At 37.2% G+C, this 16,530-nt stretch overlaps 1 protein-coding gene across 18 annotated transcripts in view; it reads left to right on the top strand.

The window, feature by feature from the left end:
- Nucleotides 1-16,530, top strand: part of LOC107658288 (nebulin-like) — a 62,618-nt gene that overhangs the window by 44,770 nt on the left and 1,318 nt on the right. For 9 of the 18 annotated variants that reach the window (XM_016446793.1, XM_016446808.1, XM_016446804.1 and 6 more), the window contains 19 exons: nucleotides 846-950; nucleotides 3,391-3,504; nucleotides 3,610-3,714; nucleotides 5,912-6,016; nucleotides 6,570-6,674; nucleotides 7,075-7,185; nucleotides 8,690-8,803; nucleotides 8,921-9,025; nucleotides 9,468-9,572; nucleotides 9,884-9,988; nucleotides 11,182-11,274; nucleotides 11,670-11,762; nucleotides 12,366-12,458; nucleotides 13,209-13,301; nucleotides 13,749-13,841; nucleotides 14,224-14,331; nucleotides 15,313-15,499; nucleotides 15,622-15,714; nucleotides 15,874-16,017. In XM_016446793.1, the coding sequence (XP_016302279.1) occupies nucleotides 846-950; nucleotides 3,391-3,504; nucleotides 3,610-3,714; nucleotides 5,912-6,016; nucleotides 6,570-6,674; nucleotides 7,075-7,185; nucleotides 8,690-8,803; nucleotides 8,921-9,025; nucleotides 9,468-9,572; nucleotides 9,884-9,988; nucleotides 11,182-11,274; nucleotides 11,670-11,762; nucleotides 12,366-12,458; nucleotides 13,209-13,301; nucleotides 13,749-13,841; nucleotides 14,224-14,331; nucleotides 15,313-15,499; nucleotides 15,622-15,714; nucleotides 15,874-16,017 (2,071 nt within the window). The remainder of the gene's footprint in view (nucleotides 1-845; nucleotides 951-3,390; nucleotides 3,505-3,609; nucleotides 3,715-5,911; nucleotides 6,017-6,569; nucleotides 6,675-7,074; nucleotides 7,186-8,689; nucleotides 8,804-8,920; nucleotides 9,026-9,467; nucleotides 9,573-9,883; nucleotides 9,989-11,181; nucleotides 11,275-11,669; nucleotides 11,763-12,365; nucleotides 12,459-13,208; nucleotides 13,302-13,748; nucleotides 13,842-14,223; nucleotides 14,332-15,312; nucleotides 15,500-15,621; nucleotides 15,715-15,873; nucleotides 16,018-16,530) is intronic. The other 9 variants (XM_016446796.1, XM_016446797.1, XM_016446794.1 and 6 more) reach the window with 9 other exon arrangements.

The raw sequence follows: 16,530 nt of genomic DNA, 5'->3' as shown, positions 1-16,530 counted from the left end.
ACCATGCGTTCTTGTCTTGTTCTTATTTATTTTGATTGAATAATTGATCAACAAAACATTGATTAAAATTAAGATCAAAATGATACAATACGAAATTTGTTCTAAAGAACTAAATACAAGACCAAAGCAACAAGTTACACTCTTGGACATGACAAGAGTGAACTAAAAACAAACTAAAGAAGACTTTCCGCAAAACAAAACTTATGAAGTGGACAAAAATTGTGTCTGACCCTCTTCATATCTCCCGACGTATCGCCGTCCAATTCATTATCACGCCCTTTATGACGTTTATAACTTACACAATTTTCTTTCATAATTAACATTAAATTGAAACAAAACAAATAATATTATAACATTTAAACAAATATAAAACATAAATGTATTTTCTTAAATGGCTATAACAAACCTTATTTGTTCTCACACATTTAGCAACACATTTGAGCTTCCGTGTTTACCATATTTGATGTGCTCTATGTATGTGCATTGATCAATGTTTATATGGGAGTAAAAGCATATATTTAATCTGTTTATTATATAAAACTTTTGTTTCTCTTCTAAAGTCTTGAATTAAAAAGCACAATTCCTATCGATTTCTTTTACAATCGCTATGTACTTTTTAACATTTTTTAAATGTTTTGAGGGGAATGGACTTTCAGTGGAGGGTCAGAAATCTCTCAGGTTTCCTTAAAAATATGAACAAAAGTCTTATGGCTGAGTAAATAATGACAGACTTTTCATTTTTGGGTGAACTTTTAGTATGCAATCCTCTGTATTAAAGTCTTGACAAAAAAAACATGTATTGTTGTAATAGTAAGTAGTAATGGTTGCAAAAACTGTTCTTGTAGATCGGATACCGTGATAAGGCTCGCCAGGAGGCCAGCCGTGGTGGAACGCTGCTTGGCCGTCCTGATATCACCCTGGCCACTGAGGTGTCCAAACTGACTAGTCAGGTAATACCGTTCGCAACTACACACTAGACACAATGCAATGCATAGACTTTCATTGTATTTATCGACAAGGACCACAGGGGTTTAGTTGGAAGCCACTGGATATGTATTTTGACAATAATTTCCTTACACCCTCACCATCATGGCAGCTGCATGTCATCATTATGCAGTTATATTTAAAGATAACTGTACAGTAGTAGTAGATTCAAATGCCTCAGCAGTGCTTCTCATGCCCATCAGCATTAATACTGTCATTGTCTATGTGAGCCCTGAGTGTCTCTTGTAATCTGTACCACCCCCCATCTGCTCACTGCTCTCTATCTGCCCTGTATTTATTCATGTCTATCCAGCTGACTCTTTCCTTTCTCTGTAATCCATCCATCTGCTCATTCATAAATTCATTTTCACTGTTCTGTCCCATCTCATTGATGTTACCCTGCCATTTCACTGCGCTTTTTAGGTGGAGGAAAATCCATCTCTCCATGGCGCTGCCTCCTTTGACACTCCTCAGATGCGGCACATTAAGAAAATGAGTGCCCTGACTAGTGATGTAAGAAGGGTCCCTGGCCCCTGGGGGCAACATTTGCACTTCATTTGCACTCTGTCTGGTGTCTGTTCTCTTTCCCTCTGACTCACCTAGTTGTTGAACTCCAGTGGCACTCAATTTGATAAGATATCATGAAGATTTCTGGGTCCTGCAGACATTGAAATATTTTTGTTGGTTTTCAGTGGTTTTGCCCACTCAACTTTACATTCCCACCCATTTTTATTTTATTTATTTTTTTGTGTCTCTGATTTTGTCTCTATTTGTGTTTGTCATGCAAGCTTTTGCCTTGTTGCCTAAGCATAGGCTTATAGGGCAGCACTCTGTCACAGTTTTTTTTCCTCATCAGTAGAATTTTTGCCCCCATTTATTTGCCTGGCATGCAGATTGTTTAATCTCTTATCTCTCAAATTGTCAGAACTGGTGTCCGGTTTTCTGTTGCATTCCTTTGGCGTGCTGTTGTATTGAGGAGTGTGCAGATTCAATAAGCAACGCTATTATTCATTAGCTATGAGGTGTACAGAATTAAATATTAAATAACTCATGTCACTGCTGTTTTACAGACCAAAAACACACTTGACACAGCTGATGATTGATTTTATTTTATGCCGTATTTAAAGCAACCATTTGGTCTACACACTCCTCGTGACTCTCTTTGCTTGATGTCATAAATTTGATTCCTCCACAGATCTGGAGATTTTTCAGAATCTCTGGGAAAAGATTCAACCTCTCTACCACCTTCCCTTCAGTTAAAGCTGAAGTGTGTCATTTTTCTTTAAGTAGGCCACTTTAAAGTGATTTTTCACCCAAAAATAAAAATTCTTTCATAATTTACTCACCCTCATTTCCGTAAGACTTTTGTTCATATTTGAAACAAAAAGATATTTTGTGTTAGTTTAGGTTGGGATTTACTGTTGTTCGACCAATGACAGACAAACAAAGTATTCAGGAACCTTTTTGAGCACAAAAACTACTTTAGCAATAGAGTGCAACAGTCAATTTCCGGAAGTAAAAATCCCATTCATTTTCTCCATAGGGGAATTGATTTTTAACAAAAACTTACAAAGCTTTAAAGACAGACCTACTGTGAGCTACCAAGTTGTAAACTGCTGGTATGTGCATCTGCTGAAGCCATCAGTAGATTTCAATTTATTTTTAAATAATAATGTTTAACATCGAAATTCCTTGTGAAAAAATTACATTTCCAACGATTCTGCAAAAATTAAACCAATCAGGCAATTGAAAGCAGCAAAAAGATATTTTGTGTTAGTTTGGGGCAGGATTTTCTGTTTGTTCGACCAATGGCAGACAAAAAAAGTATTCATAAACCTTTTTGAGCACAATCACTTTAGCACCCACCCACTCCCATAACAAAAAGTACACAGTATTGTACCTTTGTCCATTTTACTTTTTTGCTTCAAATTCATGTTGAAGATTCATGTTGTGATTTACCTTGAATAACTCTTTAACACCTAAGACTTTTTTTTAAAATCCCTATGGGAAAAATAAAATGTGAAAAAATACTTCCCAGCACCAAGGCTGCTGACAAGTAGACTATTGCAATCTATTGGTTCAGTGATGCTAGTGGCACAGAAATCACACACTTCGGGTTTAATATGAAAAAAAGTATATGTTGATGTGATGCTTTTGAATGCTCCGATATTTATGTTGGTCTTCCCCTTTGGGGCAAGTACAGTGTGAACATGATCTGATACTGTATTAGACCCAACTGAAACCCTGTTGTAACGTGACTCTTCAGTGTCACTTTCTTTCCCCTGATGATTGCATGAAACCATTCATTTGATATTCATGTCTGTGATTTTGCAAGCATTTTGGCACCATGTGACAGAGATCAAAACACTACCAGCAACTAACAATGGTGCTGTCCTCTGTCAAAAGGTGAAGTACAAGGAGAAGTTTGACAAGGAGATGAAAGGAAAGAGACCACAGTATGATTTGAAGAACAGCAAGATTTACCAGACTCTGAAGGATGCCAATGAACTTGCAAGCGAGGTGTTTTAATCTTTTAAAAACATTATGAACTGTATTTTACCAAGCACATATCACATTGAGAGTGTTTCATATCATGGTGCATTTTTGCATGTATATATCATGCAGGTGAAGTACAAAGGTGACCTGAAGAAGATTCACAAACCTGTTACGGACATGGCAGAGTCTCTGTCCATGCAGCACAACCTGAGCACTAGCAAGCTGTCCAGTGACGTAAGAGCTCTACAGACGGCTTCATTTCCCTCTCATCAAAACTGCTTTACCTCACACACTGTAACAGTGAAATATAACATCTTCATGTAATATCACAAGATCCATCTATCATCCTTATAGAAAGCCCTCATTTAAACTATTTACTCATTCCAGGCTATCATTTGGTAGTGACCCTCATCTGATTTTAAACGTACTGCTACTAGCATTAGACTTTAACAATCTCCATTTTTGCTCACACGTGACCCTAGTGCTAGTCTTTTCTTCTTCTTCTCCTTCTTTTTTAATTAACACGCCTACTGCCTAAAAGCGCTCTAACATCTAATTTTTTCCATTTTTTACTTTAACAACATTCCCTGCTTAATCTCTCTTCTCTGGATGCATTTTTTTCTATCTACCTTTTTAATTCCCATTAAAATGTGTGCATAATAAACTAGAAAAGGAAAGCCTACCAATGCAAACCTTGAATGTTTACATAGTTTTATCTGAACATTTAAAAAGGTTATTGTTATGGATAACAATTGGGCTGTTTGAAGTTGGAAGTTATAAGTCTTTTGTAGACTTAAAAACTGGACAGTTAAAAAAATTGGCAAAGGGTTTATATGAAAATCATTTTTAAGGATATGTAGATTGAATACTTGGACACTTCAAAGAGAGATTTGAAGTTGGAATTTTACATTTGCTTTATCAGGGTTGCCAACTCTCACGCATTTGGCGTGAGACACGCTTTCAGGCTCTGTCTCAACGCTTTCACGATGCCCATGTAAATCTCACGCCAAATTGGCAACCCTGCTTGTGATATGAAACAAAGTCTCACCTTTCAAATTGTGTAAGTTTTAATACGAGATTCAAACAATAAATACAGTTTTGGCGCACTTAATGTGGCGCAATTCGTTGTAGCGCCTCAGTTAAAGCCAGAGCCATTGAAAAAACAGAGTTGCGACATGCCTCATTGATTTCGCCGGCATCGCCGCCACGCGGTCACGTTAAGCTAAGCTAAACTTAAAAGTTGGCAACCCTGTTTATATAACAAGTAAAACCAAATATATTGTTATTTATCTATTGCACAAAAGCAACAAGAACAACTAATATAAAATAAAAATGATTAACAGGCGGAAGCATCGGCAGAGTTTCTATTTATAACACGTGTTTGCAGCGTTGAGCAATGTAGCCAATCACAGGCATATCTGTTGATTTCTGGAACGCAATGGCCAATCAGAAGTGTTTAAGTTAGAATCCACTCAGTCAACGCTCAAAAAGCCGGAGTTCTTGAGCGGTACTGAAATTTGCGTGATCACGAATCCTCTTATTATAACACACGAAGTGTAGACATTAGCCTATAAAAGATTCATTGTGCATATATTCATTGTGTTATAACAGAGTTTTGTGAGATAGCGATGAACTGAGATGTCAGCTTTTTAGTGATTATAAATGGAGCGCTCGTTGCCAAACCATGCACGCAGCAGCCCATTCTTGCTTTTCTGTTAAAAATAACTGGTTTGTGAATGTTGATGCTTTAATAACAAATATTTTTATCGGGAGCGTTTATGCTGGGATGTTATAGCTAGGCGACATGGAACTTACTATTTCATGGATGTACTGGGGGGGAAAAAATATATAGGCTACATTTATGCGGGACAAAACATGAATGTTGCGGGCTGGACAAGATAACACATTTATGCGGGAGCGGGACTGAAAAATCCGTCCCGCGCAGGTCTCTGGTGTCAAGTTTGGTGGACACAGGAATGACTTAATGCATTATCAAAGGAAGTCTTAAGAGATTTTGGGTAATTTTATGGCCCGCTATGGGTAAAATGTACATCTGATGAATTAGAATCAATATAACATACTAAGTAACAACAGTCTGTAGGTTTGTTCTGGTGTGGTTTGAATGCTCTAGGAGTGGGTTTACTCTTGGGTTAGATTTTAGTCTTGGGTTAGCAATTTTGATATTAGAATATTTAATATAATAATATTTAGTATTAGATCATTTGACTTTAGATAATTTGAAGTTTACAACATTTTGTCAATATACAGCCTCCTTCATGTTATGTGAACATGACAGTCATTAGTCTTTGTTTTTGGTGCCCACTTTCTTTTTCATTTTTTGGCCATTTTTGGCCTTTTTAACATGGGAGAGATGAAGCATTGGATTTCCTTTTTGTTTTATTGAGCTGCTTTATTGGCCGTTCCTCTTTAGTACCAGTACAAGAAGAAGTTTGAGGAGAGTAGGGGTCACTACCATATGATACCCGACACACCTGAGCAGCTTCACCACAAAGAGGCCTCAGAGCTGCAGAGTCAAGTAAGTCACATACAGTTCTGGAGCTTTCCGCAGCCGGTCATCTGCTTCTCTGTGTGTGAAACAAAGACTGATTCTACACATATTGGACCTGTTTATTTAATTTTATCCACCTTGTTAGACTCATGCAGCTATAATAGATTTATTTATCATTTACATTTTATTTGTTTGGGTTAGCTTGTCCTGTAAAACTCCTTTACAAGGAATCGTTTCAACATTATGTAAGAACAAAGCTGTAAAAACACGTCACTTCATCATTAAAACCTCAGACATTTTATATTGTGAAAACACCATAAACATCCAGTGTTTTTAATGAATTTTCCACACTGTAAATCCTATAGTAAACTCTGTTCTCAGTCTCAGTGCTTAGGAACATATATGGCAGATTAATTGTCAACCAGTAAAAAAAAAAATACAGCACAGACTCTACAAAAATATTCAGTATGCAAGCAAAGCTTTGGTGTTTGCTTAACAAGCATTAGTAAACCATTAAATGAATCAGCTTTTTTTTTTTTTGTTATATGTTCCTCACCTTTGGGCTTTTGTCTGACTACAGGTGAAGTATAAGGAGAAATATGAGAAAGAAAGAGGCAAAGCCATGCTGGACTTCGAGACTCCTACTTATGTAACTGCTAAGGAGGCTCAGCATCTCCAGAGTCAGGTAAATACTGCTGCCCAAGCTTATTGTATTCACTGCAGAACAAATGGCAGCATATATATTGCTCAAGTATTCTTTATAACCCAGAGTGAATGACTGAGAAATGCTAAGTGGAATTCAAACACTGTGCTTTTATGTGGATACAAATATTGTAATGCTGGTAAGTAATTGGGACACCACAATTTCCAACCAAGACCCATGGATTTATGGTAGGCGTTTATGTGTGTCATGTATTTATAGTTTTACAACTGTTTTGATAGTTTCAATGTACATACAACACATTGATGGGAGAAAGCAGTTTAAGTGAACATCAAGATACTCAAAACATTATGACCATGGTGTACTGGACCCGTATTCCAGAAGCTTCATGTATCTCTCACTCTTCTATCTTTGCGGTGGATAGAAAGAGTATAAGAAGGACTTTGAGATGACAATGAAAGGAAAGAACCTCTCTGGGTTGGAGGTCACCCCTGCCATGATGCATGTCAGACACGCCACGAAAATTATTAGCGAGGTAACATGAAGCCCTTATATTCTCTTCCTTCTATCCTGGTAATAATACTAAGACCACATACACGTAATAATCCTTACATGAGTGTCTTTGAAGTTTCCGTTACACCCGAGTAGGTTTTGGTTAGTATGCATGAACCATCCTTCCGCTGTAATACACTTCCCCTTCCAACATCTCTGTGTGTGTGTGTGTGTGTTTGTGTTTTCTTTTTTTTTTTTTTTTTTTTCTTCACAAGGTTCCCACAGTAATGGAAAACCTGGAGATATTAGGAAATTTAGTTCCAGGCCAGGAAAAGTTGTGAAAACTAACAAAGTTCTAAAAAGTTATGCTTGGCCCAAAATGTATCATTGTGTCTCTTTTAAAATTATTATTAGAAATTAATTGAATTTCAATGAACAAAGGGTGTGGGAACCCTGTTATTAATGTTTTTCTTAATAACAATCTATTATGGTCATGTATCTTGGATTTTTTTTTTTTTTTTTTTTAAACCTACTTCCACTCTACTTCAGTTATCCTGAGCATGCACATTAAATAACATGTTATTTTATTTTATGTTACATTTTATTTTAAAATAACCTCTTTAGATCTTGGTTACCCTGAGCATGTACATGAAAACATTTAATCTTATTACATATATATTTTAGTATATTTTAACCTCTAGATCTTGGTTTGGCTTCAAATCATATGAATGTTGCTACAAAAAGAATGTACATGTTAAAGAGTCTCAGAAAATGTTTTTTTTTTTATGTGTTTTTTTGTCAATATTCTTGCCTGTGAGATTTTTGATAAACATTGTTTATGTCTTTATCAGGTTGCTTTTCAAACTCAGCAATGCCTTTGCTCTAAGTAGATTATGCTCAGTTACTTTATTGGTGTATGGAAAGCATGCACCTTGATTATATGGATGTGAAGCTTTAAGTCATACCCAGAGTAAATGCTTGGTGACGTTGAAATGACAGTGAGTGCAGTACTGCACCAGCGAGGAAGGGGTGAAGGGTAAAGGGCTTACAGTGCTGGAGGAAACTCCTGAGTTACTGAGAGCAAAGAATGCTACTCAGATCCTTTGTGAGGTAGGATGGCTATCTTACCTGCAGTCCTCTGCCTCAACTCCACTTCCTCCTCAACACACTAATCAGGCAGAAATGAGTCCATTTGTCTCTTGCTAATAAGAAAACTAATCAAGCTAATGGAGTTTCCCTGTGATGCGCCATCTAACTAGGTTTGGTAAATCAAGTCAACTCATCCCATTGAGACTCCCCCTAAATGTCATTTTGTCTTTCTGTTCTAAATGACCTCCCTTATATATATATATATATATATATATATATATTTTATTTGTATTTTTTATTTTTTTTTTCATTTACAGCTCCGATGTTAATATCTTCTTATTCTTTTTATTGTGTTTGTAGCCCACAGGAATGTTTCTTGGTGTGATTGTAAAGATCACTGATAAACAAACATATGTACATGGTCACATTAGTATGATATGTTTGCCTAATACCTGCAGAGAGAGTACAAGAAAGCACTGGAGCAAGAGATCAAGGGAAAAGGCATGTTGGCTTTGGCTACTGACACTCCAGACTTCTTGAGGGCAAAGAATGCCACAGAAATCCTCAGTCAGGTACACAAATGATCTCTGACCCATAATTCCAGTATTTCAGAGATCATTCCCTCAACTATCAGCACCAACATTTCAACACTGATTGATACATTCATTTGATTTGAATTGTTTTTCCAGGCCAAGTACAAGCAGAATGCTGAGCATGACAGAGCCACATACACCACAGTCATTGACACCCCTGACATCCTCCACGCTCAGCAGATCAGGAACATTGTGAGCCAGGTATGAGGGTTGCCTCTTTGAAAAATGCTATTGGTTTTTTTTGTGTAAAATTTGTACGTTTTAATGTTTGTTGCATGTGTGTTGCTAGAAAATTATAAATTCAGACAAATAAGGGATTCAAACAGTAGACACGTTCTGGTAACAGTTCATATATTTTTTCAGCTTGACCTCTTGAGGTTGACAATGAACAGTTTCTGAAGGTTATTCACCATTATTTTCACTATTTGTTGAAAATGAAACAAAAAGACTTTTAGACATTTTTAAAAGTATTAGGCTGTTTTTTTTTTTTTACCTTATTAATGGAAAGTGATAAGTCTTTAAGCTATCATCCAGTGCCTCTGTTTTTATAACTGTTTTATGAAAGATATTGTTGATTATTTAAGTGTAATCTCATGAACAACTAAATTTTGTCAACTCAGAATCTCTGTGTTTTATCTTATAGAAAAAGTACAAGGAGGAGGCTGAAAAGACTATGTCCCACTATGTGCCTGTGTTGGACACTCCTGAGATGCAAAGAGTGCGTGAGAACCAGAAGAACTTCAGCACTGTAAGTGTTTCTTCAAGGGTTTGAGCCAGTCCATTTTATGTCTGTTCAGTCCATATAATGTTCCTGTTTTATTCATCTTAGCTTAAAAGTGATATTTGTACCATTTGTTGTCTTTGGTCCTTGTCTTTCCTGTTTGTCTAAGAAATAAAAATAAAAGAGTAGGCAGATTCCACATTTCTTATGCTGGTTAGTTACAGTAGTTGTCTATATCGCAATTCTCTCGAATGATTTTGAACATTTTTGGTTGCACTGTTTTCTCTTGCTGCATTATTGTGTCATTTTTGACTGCCTTTGTGCTCTTTTCTTTTTAGCTTCAGTACCAGATTGACCTTAAAAACAGTAAGGGCAAAGTTTCAGCAGTAAAGGACACCCCTGAAATGCTTCGTGTTAAAGAAAATACAAAGAATTTCAGCTCGGTACCTACTGCCCAATGAGGTTTTTTTTTTAACATTCTAACAACAAACCTTTTTTTGGTCCTTTTTCTGTTCTCATTTCTTGCTTTACACCACCTTTTCCTTTTTTCTGTACTGCAACCACAAGTTAACATTTCTTGTTAACTCGTTTTATATCATGTAAATGTAGATATCCTAAACAGACCTTAGTCTAATGTAGTCATTAACTTGTAGTCATAAACTAGCAAAGCCACTAACGGTAATCATCAAATTTGATGCTGTTGACCTTTCTTCATCCTAAACAATATCTCTAACCATTTTACAAGCTTAATATTTACATATTTGACATCTTTCTTGTGTTGCTGTCTTCTACGGAGCCCCTAAAGGGACATGGTGGTGGAAAAAAATCAGATTGAGTGAAAAAATTTGGGGTGGGAGGAAAAAATATTTGTCAGATTTTTTGCGTTCTCTCGCAAAACTTTTGCGTTCCCTCGCAAAACTTTTGCGTTCTCTCGCAAAGATATTTGCGTTCCCTCGCAAAACGCAAATATCTTTTGCGAGAGAACGCAAAAGTTTTGCGAGGGAATGCAAAATATATTTGCGAGAGAACACAAAAGGGAACACAAATATCTTTGCGAGAGAACGCAAAAGTTTTGCGAGGGAATGCAAAGTGGAACGCAAAGTTTCTCGAGGGAACGCAAAAGTTTTGCGAGGGAATGCAAAAGTTTTGCGAGGGAACACAAAATATCTTTGCGAGAGAACACAAAAGGGAACGCAAATATCTTTGCGAGCGAACGCAAACGTTTCTCGAGGGAACGCAAAAGTTTTGCTAGAGAACGCAAAAGTTTCTCGAAGGAACGCAAAGGTTTTGCGAGGGAACGCAAAGTTTCTCGAGGGAACGCAAAAGTTTTGCGAGGTAACGCAAAGTTTCTCGAGGGAACGCAAAAGTTTTGCGAGAAAACGCAAAAAAAAAATTTCCTCCCACCCCGAATTTTTTTCCCACCCCAATGTCCCTTTAGGGGCTCCGTAGTCTTCAATGATGTGTGTTTGAAATGTTTTTGTTTTTTTGTTTGTCCTTTTCTCAAATGTTGAGTCTGTTTTTTATGTTGCAAGAGCACATTCTGAAGCGTCCCCAGACAAAACAAATGAAAACTACTTATCCCAAGAGATAACAAAAACAAATGTTAATGCCTCCTTATGCTTGTACAATCCCAAAGATCCAGTACAAGGAGGAGCTTGGGCAAGGAACAGCCATATCTGAAACCCCTGAGATGGAGAGGGTTAAACGCAATCAGGAGGCTGTTAGCACGGTACACTGCGGTGTGACCCCATCATTCACCCTGCTTCCTGTTGGAGTGTCTCCAAAATGCCTCCTGATTTTAATCAAAATACTGTCAGCATCCTAAGAAATTTAATATCAAACACAAACAATCATTTTAATATATACCATCTAATATCAAGTTATAATTGTAACGTTTCGCTGAGTTGAAATAATAGCCACTTCCTCTCATCATTTTAAATAACCTAAAATAACATGGCCCATACATTTATCCATCTTCATTTGACACTGGTCCCAAGACTTGACTAGTGCTGCATTGTTTAAAACACTCAACCTCTCTTTTCTTCTTAATCTTACGCATATGTGTCGATACTCTGTCTTTATCACACCTGTTCCATGCTCCTAATGGACTGAAATGTGTATTAGATTAAATACAGGGATTCCCTAAGGCAAGGCATATCTATAGCCGACCTTCCTGAGGTGAAGCGTGTACGGGAAACTCAGAAGAACATCAGCTCGGTAGTGTTTTTTCTCTTTAAAGAAGACTTCTTGTTTAGACAAATTTATACTCTCGTTCTTTAATATTCTTTAAGTCTCATTTCACCTTTCTTCAAGTTTTTTATGGATAAACATCCCAAGATAACCCCCCCCCCCCCACTATTTTATTTTATGTTCATACACTACTATTTAAAAGTTTCTGGGGTCTTAGTTTTTGAAAGAATTCTCTTCAGCAAGATTGCATTTGTTTGCATTTGTGAAAAATACAGTAAAACCAGTAATACTACGAAACATTATTACAGTTTAAAATAACTGTTTTTGAATAGAAAGTTCAAAGGAACAGCATTTATTTGAAATTAAAATCTTTGGAACATTACAAATGACTCCAAACATTTGAACAGTAGCATTTATGTCTCATACCATATATAATTACTCTACTACTTTTCTTTCTATAGCTTGAGATCCATGTTTTTTTTCTTTACATTTTACATTTTCTTCAATTTTGTTTTCAGGTGTTTTATGTTTTATTTCAACAACATTTTGTCTTTTGGTTTTACTTATTAATATTCAAAAGATTATTGACATTTTTACCTTTTTTGCCCCATTGCCTCTACATGCTTAAAGATCCAATACAAGGAAGATTTGGGAGTAGGAACAGCTATTTCAGAAACCCCAGAGACGGAGAGAGTTAAACGCAATCAGCAAAATATTAGCACGGTACACTATGGTGTGACCCTCTATCCCACCCCTAAAACATTCCCTGTTCTTCGTCTCTCCATCATCTAAGAAAACCTTTTAGCCTCCATCTGTTTATGCTAGTCCCTCTAGTGACCCTAGGAATAAGTCACTGCATCAAATCCATCATTTATAACAATATGTGTAACTCTCATCTAGCTCATGTGACAAAATCCTGTTTTCCCTTTTTTCAGTAATACTTGGTATATACTGTATGTAGATGTAGGCTAATAAATAATTAGCAACTGATTCTTTCATGTAATAATTAGGTACCAAACCATAAACTTTACTTCAGTTATTGTTTTTTATTTATTTGTTTTACAAACCTTGCAGGTAATATCTAGTTTTAATTTTGTATTATCAACAACATTATCGATTACTTAACAACGCAGTTGCTTTGCTCCAAAACCTAACAAGCTGCCTATGCAGGAAGCATTTTAAAGCATCATAAGCACGTTTCTGGTCCAAAATCTGTTTTGGCACCTTTATGTAATTTTATGCTTTCTTTTGTAACATGAATATGAAGCAGTTGCTTATGTAGAGATGTACAAATATGCCACTTATGGGCACTTAAAATCAAATTTTAGAAGGCAGCTGCCTATTTAGGCATCTAAGGGTTTGGAACAGAGCTAATATTGTTGTGTATGTTATCTTTGTGAATGTTCATACTTTTGCTGTTTTGGTTCATGTTTGTGTTGTTTATTTGATATGTCGAAATTAATCCTTGGGTAGATAAAATACAAGGATTCGCTGGGTCAAGGCACAGCCATACCGGACCTCCCCGAGATGAAGCGGGTCAAAGAGAATCAGAAGCACATCAGCTCGGTAGTGGAAGCTCCACAGGGTTTACTTGAGAGTGGCTCTGATCCCATTAACGCTTCCAGTATACTTCTTCATTTCCAACTTATACAATCCCATCATTTATGCAAAACAATTGAAGCATATGAAACGTAATGCTTAAACCCCATTTTCATCTAATGTAACTGACCACATCATATTCCACCCTAGCGAGGTCCCCTTTCTGCTGTGAATTCAAATTTATGGGATTATTCAACTCCAGACATTGTTGCTAATCCAACACCAGATGAGCTCTTGTATCCCACATTTGTTGTTTTCCCTTCCCAACCAGGTTCCTATTTTTAAATATGGGATATAAGCTCATTGTGCTTTGTGTGTGATGTTTGATGTGACTGCTCTACAAAGACTCTTGCGTCCGTCATAGTGTTCAGTGTCTGACTGGCCTCTGGGGGGCGCTGTTCTTTTCTGCTCTAGGTCTTGTATAAGGACCTTTCTGTGAAGGGAACGCCTGTGGTGTTCACACCAGAGATGGAGAGGGTCAAACGGAACCAATTGCAGATTAGCTCGGTACTCACAGCCACAGGACATGAGTGTGTGTGTGAGACGTGTAAATGTAACCACTCTAATACCTTCATTTCACTTAGGAGGCTAATAATATTAACTGTACTCTTCCATATGCTGAATTTAATTCTGTAACTGATCATCATCACTACAAACCTTCATCTCAGGACCCATCTACCTTTAATCCAGCCCTCTGAAGATCCCTCTAATTCATCTGTCTGAAATCACAATAACACCTTGGGTTGTGTTGATGGATGTTATATTCATGTCTTTTGTCTGTCTAATGTCCTGATTTCCTGGCGTGTCTTCCACAGGGTCTTGACACATAATCATAATCCAGAATGATATGGTTTCTAATATGTTGTCTAATGTGTTGTCTTTTGTCCAGGTTCTGTACTCGGACAGCTTCCGTAAGCAGGTGCAGGGTAAGGCCGCATTTGTGCTGGACACCCCTGAGATGAGACGTGTTAAAGAAACTCAGCGTATCGTCTCTGGAGTAAGATGACTTTTATATCTTGACCTTTAGCAGTATATTGCAAGGAAATGATTTTTCTGTATTTTATGAAGGTCAACCTGTTGCATTCAAAAATGTTTGGGAGTTGAATGTTACGAGGTTAAGGATTGGGGCCAAAAATTGCACAATGCAATATTATCTGTCAGTAGTCTTGAGAACAAAAATTCAAAGAACAGAATTTTTAAGTAAAAAAAAACCCCATCGGAAGTGTCATAAAATTAATATTCATAATCAGTTTATCAGTATGGATTTAATTTATAGTATGAGTTCAATGCTGTGCATCAAAAGACTGGAAAACACTACTCGACTTTTAAATTCTGAACAGATTTTACAACACTTTGCACTCACTCAGAAACATGCGCCTCATTGCTAGGAGACTAATGACAAATGAAAACAATATATGTTCTAAAATCATCTGAAAATATCAAACATGTTTAATGTCCCCCAACTGAATAAAATCATAGTCTGAGTCTGTGCCCATCATACACAATGGGATTTTCTGTGAAATCTGTCAAATCTGACAGCCCTGAATTCTGCAGACTGGCTCCTTCAGACGGCAAATCGGGATAAAAGTCTTGAAAGTCACCATGAAATCAAACTTGACTATTCTTATTTTTTTATGGAATATTGCAGAGCCTATTATAAATTATTTATCTGTACACATAATTTTTTTTAACTCATGTGCTCTCTAATCTTTAATCCAAAACATCAGCTTCTTCTTGCCTTAGTAACGACATCTCTTCTCTGATGACGGGACAATAATCTGTCCTCTCCAGCAACCTGTCACCCACACAAGATCATAGCCAATTCCCAATGCACAAAATCAGTTTTATTTCACTTGGATATATGTCCAAAAGGGAAGACAATCTCAATCTTCCATTTCGTGTCCACTTTGAACCTATTAAAAGCGTAGCAGTTTCTTTGTCTCCTGCCTCATGTTTTGCTGTCTGTTGTTCTTCTCAGGTCAGATACCACCAGGACTTTGAGAAGAGCAAGGGCAGCTTCACCCCCACCATCTCTGACCCTGTCACTGAGCGCGTGAAGAGGAACACCCAGGACTTCAGTGACATCAGCTACCGCGGCATCCAGAGACGTGTGGTGGAGATGGAGAGGAGACGTGCAGAGGAGCACGATCAAGAGACCACCACTGGTCAGCTGACACATACTGTGTCCTGTACACACTAAACACACTTCCTATACAGATCATACACAGGAACCAAGTGAGTTTTCAATAGAAACATTCAATAAAACTGGGTTTCCTTTTTCTCAAAGACCTGCGTGTGTGGCGCACAAACCCCGGCTCTGTCTTTGACTATGACCCTGCTGAGGACAACATACAGTCCAGAAGTCTTCACATGATGTCAGGTAGGCCACTCCTCTGCTGTCACTGGACTTAAAAGGCCTTATTAGAACAGTTCTCTGGCTGACTGTATACTGTGGATGTATACTTATCTGCCACCTTCCTTGATTGAAGACAGTCTGTCAAAGAGGAGGTAACGTTGACATGTTTGTCCCATTGTTCAGTCCAAGCCCAGCGCCGCAGTAAGGAGCACTCCCGCTCCACCAGCGCAATGAGTGGCGTGGGCGATGAGAAGTCAGAGATGTCTGAGAATGTGGACCACCATGCATCCCTCTACAGCAATGGCTTTGGTGTCTCTGCTTTACACGGTACAAGTGCTTGGTTTGTCTTCACCCTAGGTTTAGCTTGATAGTCGGCAATTTATTTTCTGAATGCGTCAATGACCTTTTTGTAAATTATTCATCCATGTGTTTCATTTTTAAAACTTTTTTTTTGTAATTTTTAATTAAAATGTTGTTACTGGTTCTTTCAGTGAAACGCTAGACTCTCTGGTGACATATGCTAGACTTTTTCAGTTATTAGATCCACTTAAACTCCACCCCTTTTTTGCAAGCTTGCATTCATTACTGAGTGAAATGCCCACATCTTAAAATCTAATCAACATCCGATGGGTAGAACCAAGTCCACATCCTACATTTTTTTTCTTTTTCAATAATTAATTTCATTCAGATGTGTCGCAATATGGAAGAGAAAGAATCTGTCAGTACTTCAGTTTCATCGCAACATTAAAGATGGACAAAAATAGATGAACAAATATTGAATAATTCAGCTTGTTATATATATATATATATATATATATATATATATATATATATATATAT

Source organism: Sinocyclocheilus anshuiensis, unplaced genomic scaffold (genome assembly GCF_001515605.1).
Source record: "Sinocyclocheilus anshuiensis isolate Anshui unplaced genomic scaffold, SAMN03320099.WGS_v1.1 scaffold263, whole genome shotgun sequence".
NCBI lineage: Eukaryota > Metazoa > Chordata > Actinopteri > Cypriniformes > Cyprinidae > Sinocyclocheilus > Sinocyclocheilus anshuiensis.
The sequence above is the reverse complement of the archived record's forward strand: the minus strand, read 5'-3'. Positions and strand labels throughout refer to the sequence as shown.